At 36.9% G+C, this 19,259-nt stretch overlaps 1 protein-coding gene across 2 annotated transcripts; it reads left to right on the plus strand.

Moving 5' to 3' along the window:
• The first annotated feature begins 865 nt into the window (after nt 1-865).
• LOC149029120 (ABC transporter E family member 2) lies at nt 866-18,176 on the plus strand. Of its 2 annotated transcripts, XM_089140457.1 has the most exons (13): nt 866-1,016; nt 1,146-1,257; nt 1,995-2,080; nt 3,003-3,100; nt 3,208-3,325; nt 3,415-3,504; nt 6,673-6,977; nt 7,131-7,326; nt 7,401-7,586; nt 7,746-8,015; nt 8,445-8,690; nt 17,322-17,456; nt 17,554-18,176. In XM_089140457.1, exons 2-12 carry the CDS (start codon nt 1,155-1,157, stop codon nt 17,439-17,441), a joined length of 1,818 nt encoding a protein of 605 aa, XP_088996583.1. In that variant the 5' UTR covers nt 866-1,016; nt 1,146-1,154; the 3' UTR covers nt 17,442-17,456; nt 17,554-18,176. The 2 variants fall into 2 exon arrangements, with proteins under 2 accessions (XP_088996583.1, XP_088996590.1); XM_089140464.1 differs by lacking the exon at nt 866-1,016 and having other exon boundaries at nt 1,023-1,257.
• Nucleotides 18,177-19,259: the final 1,083 nt, after the last annotated feature.

Here is a 19,259-nt window from a genome sequence, read left to right on the forward strand (position 1 = left end):
CGGATATTTTATCGGATTATTATCGGATATCCGATAAAGTTTCGGATTCGGATTCGGATGCCTTCTCTAAATTTTTGCCGGATTCGGATACCGGATTTGCTAATCGGATTCGGATTCGGATACTGGTGTATCCGAGCCGAATCCGGTCCGTTTACAGGCCTACCAAGAATATCCGCATAGGTTTTGGTAAAAAAAAAAGAAAAAGGAAACTAAACTTGGAGGCCAAGATATAATTTAGGAGATTTCTTTTAAAAAATAAACAAAAAAGAAAAACACATTAGAGAAGTGAAACTTGGAGGCCAAGGTATAATTTAGAAGATTGTTTTAAAAAATGAACAAGAAGGGAAAACTTAGAGGCTGAGAACTTGAGATATTATTTAGAAAATTTCTTTAAAAAAATAACAAAATTTTAATAGTAATTATAATAATTAAAATGTCATGAATGTTAAAAACTAGAAAGAAATGAGAAGTAAACAAACGTAATTCAGAAAAGTATACACAATACAGGTCTATTATGACTAATGACACGAGAAAACTAAAACTAAAATAAAAAATTTCACACCACACTAATATTATAATAAATCCCTAAAGATTTTCTTTGGAAAACTAAAACTAAAATAAAAAATTTCACACCACACTAATATTACAATAAATCCCTAAAGATTTTCTTTAGCTCTTATTGATTGGGTGTGAGAACTGAGAACAACGCCACTTTGCGCAAAAGGTGATATGTTAAAGCGGTTAAAGACTCAACTTTCCTCTGGGAGGTCTTAGGTTCGTACCCACTCGGCGACATTAATATAAAGTTCCCCCTGATAAATCATGGTGCGCGCCGGATGAATCAGTTCCAAAAAAAAAAAAACAAAACAAAACATTGCCAGTGCCAAGCACACGCTCACACCAACCCGCGGCAAAGCAAAGAAAATTAGTGAAACCCTCTCAGGCTCTTACACTCGACCGCCTCCCCTTTTATTTTCCAAAGAAACATTGTTTTTTCTCCCCCGTTTTGGACCTAGGTTGTTTGATTCTTCTTACTTTTCTCTGCGATTTATAGGGTTTTGGTCTCTCTGGTTTCAATTGTTCTTTGTTTACTGTTTGTTGTGGGAGTTTAGGGTTTGATTCATCTCGCTCGATCTTCTTATTAGGGCTTAGAGATGGCGGATCGGTTGACTCGTATCGCCATCGTCAGTTCTGATCGTTGCAAGCCTAAGAAATGCCGCCAGGAATGTAAGAAGAGCTGTCCTGTTGTCAAAACTGGTAATATAAATCCGCCAATTGATGTTCCTTCTTTCTAGTGGTCAGATTGCAATTTCTGTTTTAAGTTGATTGATGTCTTCAGTTACGTGTAAGTGGACTAGCTCAAGAATTGTATTCGAGAATAGACTTCTGGTTCAATAGACTTCGGGTTCTTTTTTTATTTTGATTTTTTATTTATTTTTAAGTTTCGAGTTTTCTCGTTGAAATCGAAATCTTTCGCAAGTTCTATTAAGTGAAAATTGATTCGGTGGATAGGGAGCCTTCGTGTGTATGCCGTTCTGGTTTTATTCCTCATTCGGATTTGTTCAGAGTATTATTATTATTTTTTTCTTTTATAAAGTTTGTTGTCTTGAGTTTCATTTTTCTCTCTCTTGATTTCACAATTTATGTACAAAGAGAGCTTCTTGATAGTGAACTTTTAATGTTCTACGAGGTATAAAAGTTTTGGATGCACAACTTAATCGGAAATAAATTATATGTTTTTGTGGAGAGCTTAGTCCCATTCTGTGGTTGAGCATGTCCTATAATGTATTGCTTCTGAGGAAGCCAACATGCCTGAGTTCGTCTCCTATTTTGCCATCTGTATCAGCATAATAGCCGTGATGCTCTCAGTAATCATTATTGAATTTGTTTGGTTTCCTCAAGCATATTCTTTGCTGACTATAAATAAGGTGCAACAATAGGTATTTTTATTTTTGTGGTGATAGAAACCTTACCTTCTTCTGGTCCTGCTGCAGGAAAACTATGTATTGAAGTCACTTCTGCGTCCAAGATTGCTTTTATCTCTGAAGAACTTTGTATTGGATGTGGTATTTGTGTCAAGGTTTGAGAAATATGGTTTCAGCCTTTTAGTCTTTATTTCTTGGTTATTTCTACAATTTGCCTTAATAAATCAATACTTGCTGCCTAAAGAAGAAGTAATCAGTAGTGTTGTCCGGATTGAACCTTTAAGTTGCACCCAAAATAAACGTGCTACCAAGCTGCCCTACATCCTTTTTATTTTTATACTATGACATTGTAGGGAACCCGTCTTGTTTTTTCACATCGTCTTTTTTCCTTTCTCCTTCCTCCTGTTGAGTTATAATTTCTCGTTCATGATTTCTTTTTCCCCTTTTTTGTTTTTTGTTTTTGGAGGGATATCTCTGGATTTTTGTGTGATTGAAGTCTTTTCAAACTCAAAATTAAAATCAAATTCTTGTGGGACAGTTAACAGCAAAGATTTATGTAATAACTGAAAATGTTGGGTTAGTGAAGAACAACATATAAATGCATTTAGTGATCCGAAATGAGGATGCTGAGATGTGAGTGGTAAAACTAGAAAGAATAAAATAAGGAATGAACTAATTAATAGCTACTGTAGGAACAATTTTGATACATGATAAGTTGTGAAAATGTCATTTGAGGTGGCATGCATGTGCAGAAAAGGCCTTTGAATGCTCTACGATTGAGAGGTGATTTGATTCTTATTGAAGGGAGTAAAAGAGCCAGAGATAGATTGCCAAATAAACCTAAAATGATCCTAGAAGAAGAAGTAAAAGAAATATGCATAGCTTAGGACTAGTAACACGTATGACTTTAAACGCAGTCGATTAGAGAAAGGTGATCCATGTAGCTAACCCCATTTAGTTGAGATAAAATTGAGTTGGGCTGTACTTTTGTCTCATATAGAGTATTAATAATTAGTCTGTCTCTCTTGATTTGTTGGATTGATGTGTTCTCTGATGAGTGTTTTCCTCCTGGTATAGAAATGCCCATTTGAAGCCATTCAGATCATCAACTTACCAAAAGATCTAGATAAAGATACGACCCATCGTTATGGTCCAAATACCTTTAAATTGCACAGGTTGGCTTACAACTTTTTTCATTTATCCTTTTTAAAGCTTTTGGAGGACAAGAATAACTGCATTTTCTTTAGTCACACTCTATATGATCTGAAAAGTTCAATTGCAGGTTGCCGGTTCCACGACCTGGGCAGGTTTTAGGTTTGGTTGGAACAAATGGTATTGGGAAGTCAACCGCACTCAAAGTTTTGGCAGGGAAATTAAAACCTAATCTGGGTCGTTTCAATGTATTGTTTCTTTCTTTGACAGATTTGCTTGTATTTGTTCATGAGTGAATGTACTATATGTTATGTCTGATGACATTTTTCTGTTACAGAATCCCCCTGATTGGCAGGAAATATTGACATACTTCCGGGGGTCGGAACTTCAAAATTATTTCACTCGTATTCTGGAGGATAATCTGAAGGTATTCTTATGCAGCTTTGGACAGTTATTCTGTTGAATGCATATTTTTGTCATATGACCTTATGGTGTTGTTTTCTTTATTATCCTAAACCACATTTTGCTCTCTTTGTTTAGAGCTATCAGGGAGTAAATAAGGCAAACCCTTTTTTCCCCTTTTCCTGAATACTGTTAACTTCAGGCTTTATTTGGGCTTTGTTGAGGGCATAGGCTTGTTTTGTGTTTGTGTTTTGATGGCTGGGAAGAGTTTGTCAGGTGCACATGTTAATGATTCAGCAACTCTAGAGTTAGTAGTGAACAGCGATGTGATTAGATTCGATTACATGTTCTTCCTTTTGGGAAGTGTAGGATGACATTAGTGAAGACTAAACTTGGAACCAAAAAGAAACATAGTTGGACTTCTGTTCAATCAAGGTTGGAGGTACAGAAACAAAGATGACCTACTAGATTTATGAACTCAGGAATGATAGACTATCATGACAAGAATCTGACTAGAAAACAGTTATTTCACTGGCAACAAATAGGGGAATTGTATTTGACTTTATAACTTAAATTGATAGGTAGAAGAGGTAAGACCACAAGAGGGAAAATGTAGATGAATAGGCTAGGAATCGCACTTAGCACACCTGGAATCTACCAGGCAAAAGCTACTGAAACCACATCATAAAATTTCAAGCATGTTGAGGGTTTATGGCCAGTCACTTATTTATGGTTTCTCAAAAGAAAGCCTACTTATGGTTTGAAATAAGTGAACGCATGTGAACGTGTGTGATTACTGTGTAAACACCAAGTAAACATGTCTGAACTTTTCTTTTTGAACAATTTTTAATAATAGTTTTTGGCCTCTAATTGTAATATTATGGTGACAAAACAAATTAAAGTGGAGGCTATATGCAGTCGGTGTCCATAGATTTGAAGGTAGACTTGAAAGTTCAACTTCTCCATTCAGTGGAAAGTTGATGGTTCTAGTGAGACATTGAATGATCTCAGGAACGTCACTGGGTACCAGGTCTTGACACAGATAAAGATTTGTAAGCATTTTCTCATACTACTGTAATGTATTCATGCTAGACATAGGGTTGTACATAGAAAAAAACCTATGCTAAATGTGCATCGCTGTAAGACAGTGGTATGAGCGCATCTTATTTTTTGAAAGTGGTGTTCGCTGGGTGCTGGACACTTGGAGTGGGTGCTGTCATTTGTACTGGCATTGTTGTGACTCTCTTAGAGATTGATACCTGCTAAACTTGGGGTTAGGTGCGGCTAAAATAGCATACTGAGTAGAAACAAAGCCTTTGTAAGCACTACTCTGGGGATGTACACATCTTGCTGAACCCAATGAAAATTTCCTTTTTGTGGATGTCGCTTTTGTTTCCATATGTGAAAAGTGGTAGTGATTGTGTGCAAGATGGGTCTACCCCGTTGGTTGACTTTTGACAGTCAGGCTGGTGTGTTTGCACAAATGTGTGTTATGAAAAAGTGCAACAGGTTGCCAGTGTCAGCACTTGTGAAGCAATAGGAAAAGACAACTGGGTCACTGATTCACCCCTCTTTCGATGAGTGCCATAGATCAACATAAGGATGTAAAGCGGTACGGTATAGAAACCTTATACCCTAAATCAAGACCATACACTACTGTTTATTTATACTTTTCCTAAACCATTAGGTGGTATCAAAACCCCCCCCCCCCAAACCAAATAAAAAAAAAAACATTAGGTGGTACAGTACAGTTGCAGTATAAATACTGTGCATATAAATGGTACATATTTGGTATCAGACTGTATGCTACAGTATGATTGTGTTATAAAAGCAGTATATTTACTTTTCCCAAACCATTAGGTGGTATCACCCCCCCCCCCCCAAAAAAAAAAAAGGTGGTACAATACAGTTGCAGTATAAGTACTGTACATATAAATGGTACGTATTTGGTATCAGACGGTATGATACAGTATGATTGTGGTATAAAAGCAATGTATGTGAACAGTATGTGTGTGGTATTAGACGCTATGGTATGGTTGCAGTGTAAAGATGGTATACATAAACACGGTAGGTATGTGGTATTAAATGGTATACAAAATAGTACAGAAATGTTTTAGTGGTAAATGGTTTCCTATGGTAGGGTTTCAACATATATCTCTCTATCACACCAAAAACTGTTACTGCATTGTATTGCTATACATCTTTTTCTTAAAAATCAAACTCTACAGTTTTTGAAACGGTTTAGGATGGTACTGCTTTATATGGTTGGTTTCGGTAATGAATTGACACGTTTAGATCAACAGTCAGTTGCCAAAACAGTCACCTTTTTGAATGCCTGGTTGTTTTGGTACATGCATGTGCAAAGCTTGGTGACTTGCCCCTTCAGATTTTTGGTACCTTAGTTGTTGGAAGATCTCAAATTGACACCAGGCCATACATATTCAATGCATGCACATTAATGAGCCTAGTCATGTAGGTTATATTTTTCCTTCACATGCTGTATTGAAGATTTGAAGTACATTTGGTTTTGTGGGCTACGGCTATCCAACCATCCATCGTGTGAATTGGGAGGTCAATTCAGTTTTCTTTGCAATGAGACCAGAAGTCTTGTGGTTACAATTTTATCTGGAAAGTCATGACTGATTTAATTTGTTGTTTAGGAGTTTGTGTTAGAACTGGGTCTGTCGGAATTTGATTTAGAGTATTCTTCAGTTTGTGTCATCAGTATTATCAGAAAGTTTCAGTTACTAATTCGTTGTAGAAGTTGTAATTATGGTCAAAAGTAATTTGAATCTGGTTATTACCTATATAAGGGGTAAAATGCTTTGGTTCTGTTATGTTTATGGGGAAGGATTGCTTTCAGGTGTACGAGCCATAACTTTGTTCATGGTGGACATCCTCCTTCCATTTCAGTCTGTACCCTCTTGTTGGGAGATGGATAGTCGAAATCAAGTCCTCAGATTATCAAACTCTACTAGGTTCCTTCCGCCAGGAAGTTATGGAAGATTCTGTTAACAATAAAATATCATGAGTCATGTTAGTTTCTTGTAAATGTCTCTATAACAGTTCACTGCAAAATTGTGTTATGGTTTTCCTTATTATCTTATAGGTCACCTTTGGTAGAAAACCTTGTACACTATTCTTATATGCTCTTGACACTAACCTAAAAATGACTTGGTTTATTGCTGAGTAGGCAATCATTAAGCCACAGTATGTTGATCACATTCCAAAAGCTGTACAAGGCAACGTTGGTCAAGTTCTTGATCAGAAAGATGAGAGAGACATGAAGGCAGAACTTTGTCATGATCTTGAGCTGAATCAGGTTATAGATCGTAACGTTGGGGATTTGTCAGGTGGAGAGCTTCAGAGATTTGCTATTGCTGTAGTTGCAATTCAAAATGCAGAAATATACATGTTTGATGAGCCTTCCAGTTATCTTGATGTTAAACAAAGGCTTAAAGCTGCCCAAGTTGTTCGGTCTTTGCTCAGGCCTAACAGGTCTTACTCATCCTAGAGTTTATTGAACATGCTTTTCATATTTTTCTTTTTTGGGTTGAGAGGTGGGGGGTTTCCTTTTTGTGTTGTATGTGCTTGTGTATGGTAGCAGGATGTTTGTTGGTTTTATTCTAATCTGCTGCATCCTCTATTCAGCTATGTTATTGTTGTGGAGCATGACCTTAGTGTCCTTGACTACTTGTCGGACTTCATTTGCTGCTTATATGGGAAACCAGGAGCATATGGAGTTGTTACTCTGCCTTTTTCTGTCAGAGAAGGCATTAATATATTCTTGGCAGGGTTTGTTCCAACAGAAAATCTGAGATTTCGTGAGGAGTCTCTTACTTTCAAGGTAAAAATTCTGGATCTTCATAATGGATGACCATGTTTGATTTGGTACTTATGTTGCTTTGTTGTGTGGTGCAGGTTGCAGAGACTCCACAGGAGAGTGCTGAAGAAGTCCAGACCTATGCACGTTACAAATACCCAACCATGACAAAGACTCAGGGTAATTTCAAGCTTCGTGTGGTTGAAGGTGAATTCACTGACTCCCAGATTATTGTAATGCTCGGTGAGAATGGGACAGGGAAGACAACATTCATCCGCATGCTGGTATATGTAGCATTTTCATATTTCTTTTGGTTAACAATATCATATGAAATTTGTGTCCTAAGCTATTCCAGTGTTTAAAGGATTATAGTCTTGCCCTTCATGTTGGTTGGGCTTTACTAGTTGATATACTTCCTTATTATCTTAATTGTCTTGCTGCAGGCTGGTTTGTTGAAGCCGGATGAAGTGGAGGGTTCAGATGTGGAAATACCGGAGTTCAATGTTTCTTATAAGCCCCAGAAGATCAGTCCAAAATTTCAGTCAACAGTTAGACACTTGTTGCATCAAAAGATACGTGATTCATACATGCATCCTCAGTTTGTGTCAGATGTCATGAAACCGCTTCTAATTGAACAATTAATGGATCAAGAAGTAGTTAATCTATCTGGTGGAGAGTTGCAAAGAGTTGCATTATGTCTCTGTCTGGGAAAGGTATGCACATTTACTGCTTTCTATATTGAATGGCTAGATGAATGTCTGTTCCTTTTCATTCTAAAATGTTTTCCTCTCTTTCTAGCTGTATTTATTCTCATGCATGTGCACATCTTTGTTTGCGATTGATGATGCATTGCAAGTACTAAATTCATGGGTTTTGGTCAAGTGCAAAGTTGTTGCTTATTGCAGAATGTGATTTTCATGTATAATTGACTATATATTTTTGAATTTAATCTCTTTTGAGTGAGTGCTTGATATCAATTGTGCTGTGCTGTGTGAATGGGATAAGTCCTATTGAATCCTCTATAGACAGACATATATGCATTCTTAATATCTAGTTCTTGTTGCAGTTTTGAGGTTTTTGGGTAAAAGTTGTAGCTTTGTGTTTGCCCTTCATTGATGTGTATCTTTTGGTGCCATTTGCAGCCTGCAGACATATATCTGATAGATGAACCAAGTGCTTATCTTGATTCAGAGCAGCGTATTGTTGCATCCAAAGTCATAAAGAGGTTCATCCTCCATGCCAAGAAAACTGCTTTTGTGGTTGAGCATGACTTCATTATGGCTACCTACCTAGCAGACAGAGTTATAGTGTATGAGGGGCAAGCATCAGTGAATTGTACTGCCAATGCTCCACAGTCTTTGTTAACTGGGATGAACCTCTTCTTATCTGTAAGCCTCAAAATCTTTACCTATTTATTTTGCTCAAATCTTGATGATTTTGTGTTAAGGTTATTTTCTCACAAGAAGATTTTGCTCAAATCCTGGTGGTTCTGCCTAAGGTCATAACCCAGAATGGGAATGGGCTGGGGCTATGATTCATCATGGGGAAAAGCTGGTTGTCTCCTATGTTGGTTATGCAAGTGTTGAGTATACCTTTTTTGAAACTGCGTAAACACCAACAATGACAGAAACTTTATTGGCTAGAGAAAGAAAAAGGGGAAAAAAATCACTAGGTGGGCTCCACCTACTAAAAGAAAATGCCATTAGGACACAGATGGAATTGATTTGCAATGGAGATCCAATGATGATAGTTCTGCTGGTTCCAGACTAACAGTCATTTTTTTATATGGCTAATTAGTGGAGCATTCAGTGCCATCTAGTAACAGTAATCTTCCTACAGTTTCCAATGGGATCATGGGCAGCGAGACATGATGCTAAAGATGTCTATCATCGTGTTCATGTCTCCCATTATTTGGTGCCAAGATTGTTGTTAAAGGAAATCCACTTCCAGAGCCACTGTATGCTTTGCACTGTAATGGACTGTCTTGTCCTATCTCTGTTTCTTGGTGATTAAGTTCTGATGGGAATGTACTCTTTTTGTAGTGGGTTATAGATAAACTCAGTGTGGCAGAAATGAGGATGCTAAGATGGATGAGTGGCAAAACTAGGATGGATAAAATAAGGAATGATCATATTAGAGTTGGTTTGGGAGTTGCTCCCATATGTGATAAACTTCGAGGAAGTCATTTGAGGTGGCACAACCATGTTCAACGGAGACCTATAAATGCCCCTATACGGAGAAGTGATACAATCCAGATTGAAGGAACTAGAAGAGTTAGGGGTAGACCTAAGATAACCTTAAGAGAAGTGGTGAGAAATGATATGCATGGCCTCTAACAGAACTGATTGGAAGGCAAGAATCCATGTAGCTGACCCCATTTAGTTGGGACAAGGCTTGTTGTTGTTGTTGTTGTTGGTCTCAATGTTGAAATACTCGGATTGCAATGTAACTCTTATCGGAGTAACATGGACAAGGAACAACGAGGTGAACCTGGGAGGTTCTCTGATTGCAAGTATAAATGTATAATCCAGCATTGTACAAGGCAATGGCCTTCGGCAGGGGATTGAAAGTCTTTGCTGGTGGGCTGCACAGAATATTGATCCCTTGCAATGATGTGAACAAGGATCTAGGGTTTAATTGATCTAGGTCTAGGTTCACCCTCAGGATCCTCTTCAAGTGAATCAGAAGTAAAACTAGAGTTTGTAATACCCCACGGATGAGGGAATGGGGTTGTTACGGAAGTTCTAGGGTTGGAAATGTGTTAAGAGTTAGGTTTGGTTAGTATGAAATCCAACTCTAACCCTTTGCTTACTGTAATTTTAATTTCAGAATTGAATTCTAAGGTTTGAAAATTGGGATTTCTTAAAATTCTAGGGTTTCTGGGTCCGAACTAGAGTTTGGGCTATATGGTCCGAGTGTTAAGTGGAGTTGAGGGAAGATGATCCTAAAAAGGTTTAGGGGTTGGATGATTGTTTGAAGAGGATTAGGAATCTTCTTTTTTTTTTTTCCTGGGGTGGGGGGTTTAGGGTTTTCTAGGAAGATGAATTGCAGAATCTCTAGGGTTTAGATGAGGTAAAGGGGTGGGGTTAGGGATCGAGGTTAAGTAAGGGGATGGGGAAAGTAATTTTAAAAGAGTGAGAGAATGGGTGGTTGGGTTTAGGAGATATAGGCGAAGTGGGGTTTAGAGGGGTTGAGAAAATTCTGGGTTTGGGTTTTTCTGGTTTTCCTAGGCTGCAAGAGGTTAGAAGGATGGAGAAGAAGAAAGGTAAGGAGGGGCTGGGATTGATAACCCAGTGGTGGGAAAATGAGGGATTAGGGCTGAGGGAGGGGATTTTTTTTTTTTTGGGGGGGGGGGGGGGGGTTGCACTTGCTGGTTTTAGGGTTTGGGGATGGCAGGTGGAAGAGAAGTAAGGTAGCCTGGAGCAGGGAGGCTCTGTACTCTCTTGGAAAAGGGGGGGGGAACTCAAGCTTCAAACTGCAGAATTATTACTCTATAGCAGCCGCAAGTCGTCCTCTAGGGGAATCCATGACTCCAACTCCTGCTTCTTGAAATTCCAGTTTCTTTCACTAATCTAATCTGATTTGTTACAAGCTAGAGAGGTTTATTTATAGCCTTTAAGAAAGAAATTACAATATGACTCAACTTTAGAAAATAATGTAAACTCGGGACCCCTACTTGGACTAGGTACTGATACTCATTAAGGACTCCTTCATATCTTATTTTAGAAAGATTCATATTGAAAAATAAAAGTAGATGTGGGATCCTGGAAGTAGACTATAACTAGGGGATTCCCTTACTACTTGGGAACCCCAAACTGACTAGGACTCTTCAATAACTTGACAAATAGGGACTCAAATTCAAAAACCAAAGTAGATTCTTGGGTTCCATAAACATATTGGATCCAATGAAACCCTAAGTTGATTCAACTGAATACTTCAAATTACCAAAATACCCCTGGTTGTACTAGAGGGCTGTAGGGCGTGGGGCTATCACGCTGTGTGGGGCTATCACTCTAGGCCTTATTTGGCCCTGATTCTGGCTGACATCATGCAGCCTTGTACAGCTGTAGGTAGTTCTGTCTAGGAGTTTGAGTCTCGGAGAAGGTGAGGCAGTCATCAATACGGTTTGGCTTAGCGCTGGAGAGTTTATCCATTATAAACTATGATATCCCCAAGAGAGAGATAAGGGTTTGATTTGATGTTTTACTTCTCTGAGACTTCTGAAATGAAATTGAACCATCTTTTCTGTGATGAAATCTTTGATATGACTATGATTTCTTCTCCATTGAAATGCATCCCCTTCCCTGAGCTTGTGGGGATGGAAAAATCAGGGTTTTCTATTTTACATTAGGGAAACTTCAGCGCCGCCCTGAGGTTTCCCCTAAAATTAAGGCCACCCTTGGAGGTATCCAATTTATCAGTTAGACCCCTTGCTGTTAGAAATCACAGTTAAATGCTGATGTAAATAAGCTTTATTTTTTTAAGAAGACAAAAATACACTTGGATAGAGAAACCCATCTTCATCACCAAACCCCCTTTCATCCACCGGTCACCACCATTTTCCGTCCCACACTGGGCGAGTTAACAATAAGAGTGGGTTGAGTAGTTAACAAACTTATTATCTTGGTGGTGATCGATGTATGAAGAGGGTTTGGTGATGAAAATGGGGTTTTTTCCATTCAAGGGCACTTTTGTCTTTCCAAAAAATTTAACTTGCTTACATCAGTATTTAACTGTGATTCTAACCATAGGGGGTTTGACTGATAAATTTGATACCCCAAGGGGTGGCATTAATTTGAATTAATTAACAAAATCTTACTCACTCTGTTAAGTGTGCGCCACTAGTAATAAAAAGGTGAGCCACTAGTAATATTTGCCACTGAAGGTAGTGCCTTCAATTTCACCTCGACTTAATGGAGCCACCAATAAAAAATTCAGTAGGAAAAAAAACTCATCTTCCTTTCTTTCCTACCAATAATAATGATAATAATAAATAGGGATAATTACTATTGCCCCCTTGTACTTTGGTTTTATTACTAATCAAACCTCTTTCTTTATGAAATTACTGTTGCCCCCCTCACTTCTAACGGCGTTAAGTGGTTGTTAACATGAATTTTGTAATGTCTATTTTGCCCTTACATTAAAATTAAGAAATTAAAAATATGACATTACCCTCATTTTTAGAAACTATATTGAATATCAATTATATCCTTAAAATCTTATATTTTACAATAAATTTTGGCTTTGGTGGGACCACATACTTTGTACAATGGTTAGCATATATTAGGAGATTTTCAATTTTCAACTTTGAAACACATTTGATATTTCCTAATATTTTAGTTTCTATTTTAAGTTTTATTTAATCACATATTTCCTTTATTCGGCGAATTCTTTTTAGAGAAAAAAAATCAAGTCTTTTCTTTATTCAGTAGTTTCTTTTTGGAAAAGAAAATTTAATTTAACGTTAATTTTTCTCCATAGTTAATTAATGATAGTATTATAACTTGCAAAAGAGTAAATAAGTAAAGAGATAATTGTAGGGTTATCTTTGGGTTTTTAAAAAAATATATAGATGCCACATTATCAGTAAACTAACTGAGCTTAACGGAAGGGGGCATTAGTAATTTTAAACAAAGTTAAAGGTTGGATTAGTAATTTTAAAAAGTAAAGTGGATAAAGTAGCAATAAAATCAGAGTACAAGGGGGCAACAGTAATTATCCCTAATAAATAACGTCTTTTTTTTTTTGGGGGGGGGGTGTTCATCTCATTAGGATCCAATTTTTAGAATCTAAAATGACAAGAATACAATGATAAAATTGGTATTTCCCATGGTATTGTCTTTTGGCTTCTTAATTCTAAAAGGGCAAAATAGACATTAAATATCCAACCATAACGGTTTCTTTACACTGTTAGAAGTGAAGGGGGAAATTGTAATTTCATAAAGAGCAGGGTCCCTTTAGTAATTAAGCCATGGCATGGGGGAGCAATAGTAATTATCCCTTTATTTATTAATTATTATTCTTTTATTGATCTTTTGCTTTCCAATGGGGTGATTTTTTACCTGTCCTTACTGATGGACTTTGAAGTCTCTGTTATGGAATTACACTGTTTCAGTTCAAAGAGCTATTTGAACCATTTGCTGCCAGATTAATGCCACTGGTATTGTAGATTCAGTTATCTTCATTTTTGTCACATATGCAATGACAATCAAACTGAACAGACCCTTTATGATGGCCTCTGTTCAAGATGGCCAGATTCTGCTAATACTTGTAATATCTACAAAATGGACAGGACCCCCAGTTTCCATGTCACCTGGTCAAGATCATAGAAGAAAATTCGACCGAAATTGTCGAAATTTCGGTCGAAATGTCTGCATTTTTAAAAAACGAAATGAAATTTCAATTATTTCGGAAAAGTATCAAATTTCGACCGAAATTTCGGAGATTTCGACCATTTCGACCGAAATTTCGACCATTTCGACCTAAATTTCGACATATCAGCATTCCAACTTGTTTTTCCTTAGTTTTTGTTGATTTCTATCCCATTTTCACCTAATTTTCACTACTCCTTCGCCTTCAAACACCACTTTTGCTCATTTTTAGCCTCCAAACACCTCCTAAGCCACAACAGCTACAAAGGAAACTCCAGCAATAATAGAATGTGAAGCATGAGCCACACCCAACAGTTCCAAACTTCCCCTTTTTTTATTTTTGTTTTGTTCATGCCTTAAATGATCTTGTATTGCCTTGAAATTAATATATGTTTAGCCTAGGACTATGATCTATAATTGTGTTTTGTTAAACTTATCTTTTTATTATTTGCTACCATTTTTTCATTTTTTTATTATAATAATTATTTTCTAAAATTATGTATTTTTATTTTATGTATATATGTTATATAGGCTTTAGCTTTATATATTTGAGACACCATCACTTGATCGAGCCGGTCATTTTATTTTGTTGACTTGTTGTATATGTAACCATTCTACCAAACAATTCATGTATGTTGTTGATTCTATGCATGTATGCAATACAGTTTGCACTTGTCGGAACCAGTCATTTGTTAGTATACTTGAATGATAAATTTTCAATAGTTTTGTTTTTTACAAAATACTAGTTCCATTGTGTTTATTATGCTTGAAATAGGTAGTATACAAGAATCCAAATCATTTTGAGTCCATATGAGGCCCGAAATTGAAGTTCTAATTTTCAGAAAAAGTATCCAGTTTCGATCGAAATTTCGACCGAAACGTCGAAATTTCGGCCTTTTGCAAGGTCGAAATTCCTGTTTCGGTTGAAATTTCTTCCTTGGTCAAGATATTAACAAGAAGTGTAAATGTTTGAAAGCAAGTTTGAAGTTACATAAAGCTACAGAAATGCTGTTATGTTCCTACAAAATGGCAGTGTTGTCATTTTGTGTAACTTTGGACTCACTTTGTAACAATGTAGAGGCTGTAATTTGCCAAGTGAAATGGATCTGGTCCCCTTTATTTATAATGTTCCTACAAAATTGCATTCTTTCTGTCTCTCCTCTTGGCTTCGCTTCCTCTGTCTTTCTTTCTTCCTGCTTCTTTCTTGCCGTGCTGAACCCTGCCCCCAAGCCCTCCTCCTCTGCCCCGCTGCCTCTTTTGTGTTATGCCTTGATTTCCCTATTTCGGCTGTTACAGCTGGTGATATAAAGCTTCTGAAGTCTACTCGTGATGAAGTTGAAGATTTTGCACATACTGCATCCTCTTCTGAGATTGCTGATATTAGGGCTTCTGATATTAGGATAACTCTAATTCGATGCTATGCCACTTGAGATCCTTGCCGAGTCAAGAAAAATAGTGAATTTTCTAGGTTTGGCTTTGTTGAGCTTGCCTTTGGGTCTTGTATCTTGGTCCATTATTGCCTGATGCTTTGTGTCCTCTCTTTGTCCTCTTAGTTTTGTTCTATGGCTTGGTGCTGCATTTTGAGCCGTCTGGGTTCTCTTTGTATTTCCCTCCCCCTTCTTTTCTTTGGTAATGAGCTTTTTTATTCACCCCAAAAAAAAAAAAAAAAAGAAAAAAATACGAGAGAAGCAGTATAGTGTTGGAGCATCTCTGTCCATTGTCATTTCCAAAAAAAAAAAATTAACTTCATTTGGTAGACTTCCTTAGCTACTGGATAACTGTGGCCGAAAACTGTCCCTTGATTTTTACAGTCAGTGAGTGGGCTGAGTTTTGGTGTTTCTGCTTTGGTTATATTTCTGTTTTCTTCAAAGTGTGTCTTGTGCTTGATATATGAATTTTATTGCTGTCTGACTTGGATTCTGTCTTTGTGGTTAATACCATCTAACTGAGAGTTTCAAGAGGGGCTCCAGCATCGGTCTTGCTAACCCAGTAAAATTTTGGCTTGAAATCTGGTTATCTTTCTTGTCATGGGTTTAGCATAGACCTATCAAACCAGTTTGGATTTTGGGTTGGCTATGTCATGCTGATTGTGGGAAATTCGGCTTGGGCTGAATTAAAGAAAGAAAAGAAAAAAAACGAAAATCTGAAAATGTTACTACCCGTTCTTCCCTGTGAACTGAGGTTATAACTGGAGATTAGGTTTCATCTATTCAAGTAGATGCAGGAGAAACCCTAGAAACTAGGGTACCTACAAAGTGGGCTACTAGGCTCTTAGAATGAGACACCTTTTCTTAACAGGTAATAAAAGAAAAAGGAATTGCAGCACCTGGATTCTAATTAAGCATGCATATAAGACAGTTAAAGCAGAGAAAGAAGCACAATAAGTCCTAACTGATGAGCACAACTAAACAATAATCGATAGAGGAACCAGGGGATGGGGATATTGACACCATAACACTAAATTGAATGCAAGAGTATTAAGAAACTTAAAGAAAATTAAAGCTATGCTAGTCAATATCAGATTTCTAACAAAGAATTCAGCAATTAACAATGCAAAGGAAACCTTGGAAGTTCTGTTTTAAAGAAACTATTGCAAAAGGGAAGAAATATAAAATGAGAAATATTTAAGGAAAAACAAAAGTTACCTGCTGGTTCTCGCTGCAAATAGGGGTTAAAAAATACCAAGGAATAGAAATAATAGAAAGAGAATTTATGGGCAGTGATGAAACACCAGAATGGATAGTAGGGTTAGAAAGGAGAAATACAACAAGGTTGTTGTACAAGAAATGAGAATAGAGAAGGAGAAGTTAAAAGAAGAAAGAAAGAAAGGGTACGGTAGATAAAGAATGATTTCTTACAGATAGAATAGTAGAGAAAAGAGGAGGAAAGAAAGAAGAGAGAAGATAGCAACTAGAGAAGAAAAGAAAAGGAGAGAAGCCTAATTAACGTAAGAGAGGAATGAGAATGTAGGAGAAGAGGAGAACTTACCTGAGAGAGTGATGAATTCACCCCAAAGAGAGTGAGAAGAGAGTTTTTTTATTTTTATGCATTTATGCTGCCAAAAACGATTCTCATGCAAGATTTAAATAATATAATTAATCCTCCCAATCCTACATGCTTAATTCCCAAAATAACCCCAACTTAATTAGCAAATATAACCCAAACCCAAGCTAATTCAAAATTGGGCCAAAATACACTCTAGGCTGAGCCCACAAAGACTTAAACATAAAATTAAAAAGAGTCAATAGCAAACTACTACCCAACTCAGTAAGACTAACGAAAATAACATGACAAATTGCCTATGAGCAGTGCTCCACATCGAACCATAGGACCTAGCAATCCGATAACCTTCGAACTCGTAGTCCATTCACATAGATGCTGTCGTCGGATGATCTCTACGCCGGCGTTGCTGGTAAACTCGGAACTGCCCATTGATGTCCTCATCAAGTAGATTCTTAGTATGTCTACAATGTGTGTATTTTTTTTTTAATTTTTTTATTTCTGATATAAATGATCTACCATGTTCACAAAAGTTTTTCCTCTATATTTTTAAGATGGAAAATTCATTTTTTCTTGTTGGGCATCTATAGAATCACAGTTTTGTAAATTATCATCTTAAACCTACAGCTAATGTTCTATTTAATGCAGCATCTGGATATTACCTTTAGAAGGGACCCAACCAATTATCGTCCTCGAATAAACAAGTTGGATTCAACCAAGGACAGGGAGCAAAAACATGCTGGATCTTATTATTACCTTGATGATTAACTCAAATTTCCACAGGTTTGGCTATTGGCGTTTGATATTTGCTGCATTTCTTTCTGGTAATCTTATTCTGCACCTTAAGAGTTGGCTGGTTTACATTTCTTGGCCAACATAGGTACTCATCTTTCCTGCGATAGCTGGTCGGCATATTGTTTTGCGGCTTTTGGAGTTTGGACGGGGACAGAGATTCCTATTGGGGGCTAGACCTTTGATTCATTGAAAAGGTCTTGTTTAGTTGTTTAATTGGAAAGTTAGATGCATGCCAGCATGGCTTCTTTGTGGTATAGAATTTTTCCTCTTCCGCTCCCCCAATCTCTGCTCATATTCAGGTAGATCTGGAAAGCAAATGCTGCACTACACTTGCTTTAATTGATGCTAAAAGTAAGCACGTGAGAAAATTATAAGCTGCTGGGCGAGAATGTGGAGCTAGTATGGACGGCAAGTTATTATCCGTTCTTGAAGAGAAATGAGATTTATTTGATGGATAGATGGAAATACAGGTTTTGCTATTTCTTTTCTGGACTGTCGGTTTTTTGGTAGCTTAAAATTTTTATTTCTTCTCCTGTTTTGGTTTTAAATAAGGGTAAAGGAGGAGGGTTGGTGTGTCGTACACAGTTGGCACCGAAACAAAACTCAGCCATTTTTAAATGGACATGACAACCTTTATCTGATAGACGTGCTGATAAACATTTGTTGTTGTTTTAAAGCCTAAATGAACCATTGCTTCGTGGCTTCTCATGATACTTATCTATAAACATCGTCTTAACATGATCAATGAGTTTCAGAACTTTGTACAACAAAGTCTTTTGATGCTTATCTCACCCAGAAAAAAAGGGAAGAAAAAAAGAACACTCTTTGGTGCTCATCAGACTGATCTTCACATTCCAGGCTCGTGTTTTAGGTTGCATATTTGATGCTATTCAAATTGCCATATTATTCGATGAATATGGCCCTGCTGATTACCTGTATGTCAAACTGGTGTTTCCTTCACAGCCTAATGGCCTACATACACTGACCTCTAGCCTCTGTATTTTAAAATTTGACTATAATTCCAGCAGAGCTTTTAGGTTAGTTTAGCCTATTCTTTCAATGCATATGGTTGTGTATGAACTGCTGCATGATAGTATATTTTTCCCTCCCTCTTTCGGCAGTGCCACATGATAGAGAGTTAAGGGCTTTAAAAGCCAGTAGGCAGTTTGTGGCTTGTATAGTGTGGGAATTAGGTTAAGTGCCAAAATATAGAGATTGAAAAATTCAAGGCGCAAAAGGATACACACAGAAGGGAGGTTTAGATTACCAGGAAACATACTTGCCGCAGTCCCAATGTTTGCCTCTCTTGGGTTGATGTTGGCAGTTGCACTTCTAAATTTGCAATAATCCCACATGGAGGTGAAAATTGCTGAATGCAAATTGGAATAAACAATTTAGCACGCTGACAATTTGATGTGTTTGATAATGTGAAAACATTGCAAATAGTGCTCAGTACGATATTTTTAAAGTTATTTTTATTTAAGTAGATTTTATCTATAAAAATAATTATCAAATTCAAAATTATCATAATTATTTTTGCCCAATTAATATTTTAAAATGAACTACCTTAATTACCCGAAAGGTTTTTATTGTAAACAATGAAATTAATGAATGATAAGAGGGTTGAGAATTACAAAAGAAAGGCCTTAGATTGCCCAGAGATTGAAAGAATTGACGAGGGTTTCTCACAAGATTTTATACAAAAGACTTGAGGGTAGTTTATGTAGTTCATGTAGAAGAATATTAGCAGGGCAGAAAAAATTATCATAAAATTTCAGATTTCTTAATTAT

This window comes from Hakea prostrata, chromosome 1 (assembly GCF_041222555.1).
Source record: "Hakea prostrata isolate BN-2017 chromosome 1, UWA_Hpros_2, whole genome shotgun sequence".
Lineage (NCBI taxonomy): Eukaryota > Viridiplantae > Streptophyta > Magnoliopsida > Proteales > Proteaceae > Hakea > Hakea prostrata.

Bases quoted from the DNA above. Each gene is read 5' to 3' on its own strand.
- LOC149029120 (XM_089140457.1), top strand. From the start codon at position 1,155: ATGGCGGATCGGTTGACTCGTATCGCCATCGTCAGTTCTGATCGTTGC. The intron at 3,326-3,414 runs GTATTGTTTCTT...TTTCTGTTACAG, and splicing joins CTAATCTGGGTCGTTTCAAT to AATCCCCCTGATTGGCAGGA. The intron at 7,587-7,745 runs GTATATGTAGCA...GTCTTGCTGCAG, and splicing joins CAACATTCATCCGCATGCTG to GCTGGTTTGTTGAAGCCGGA.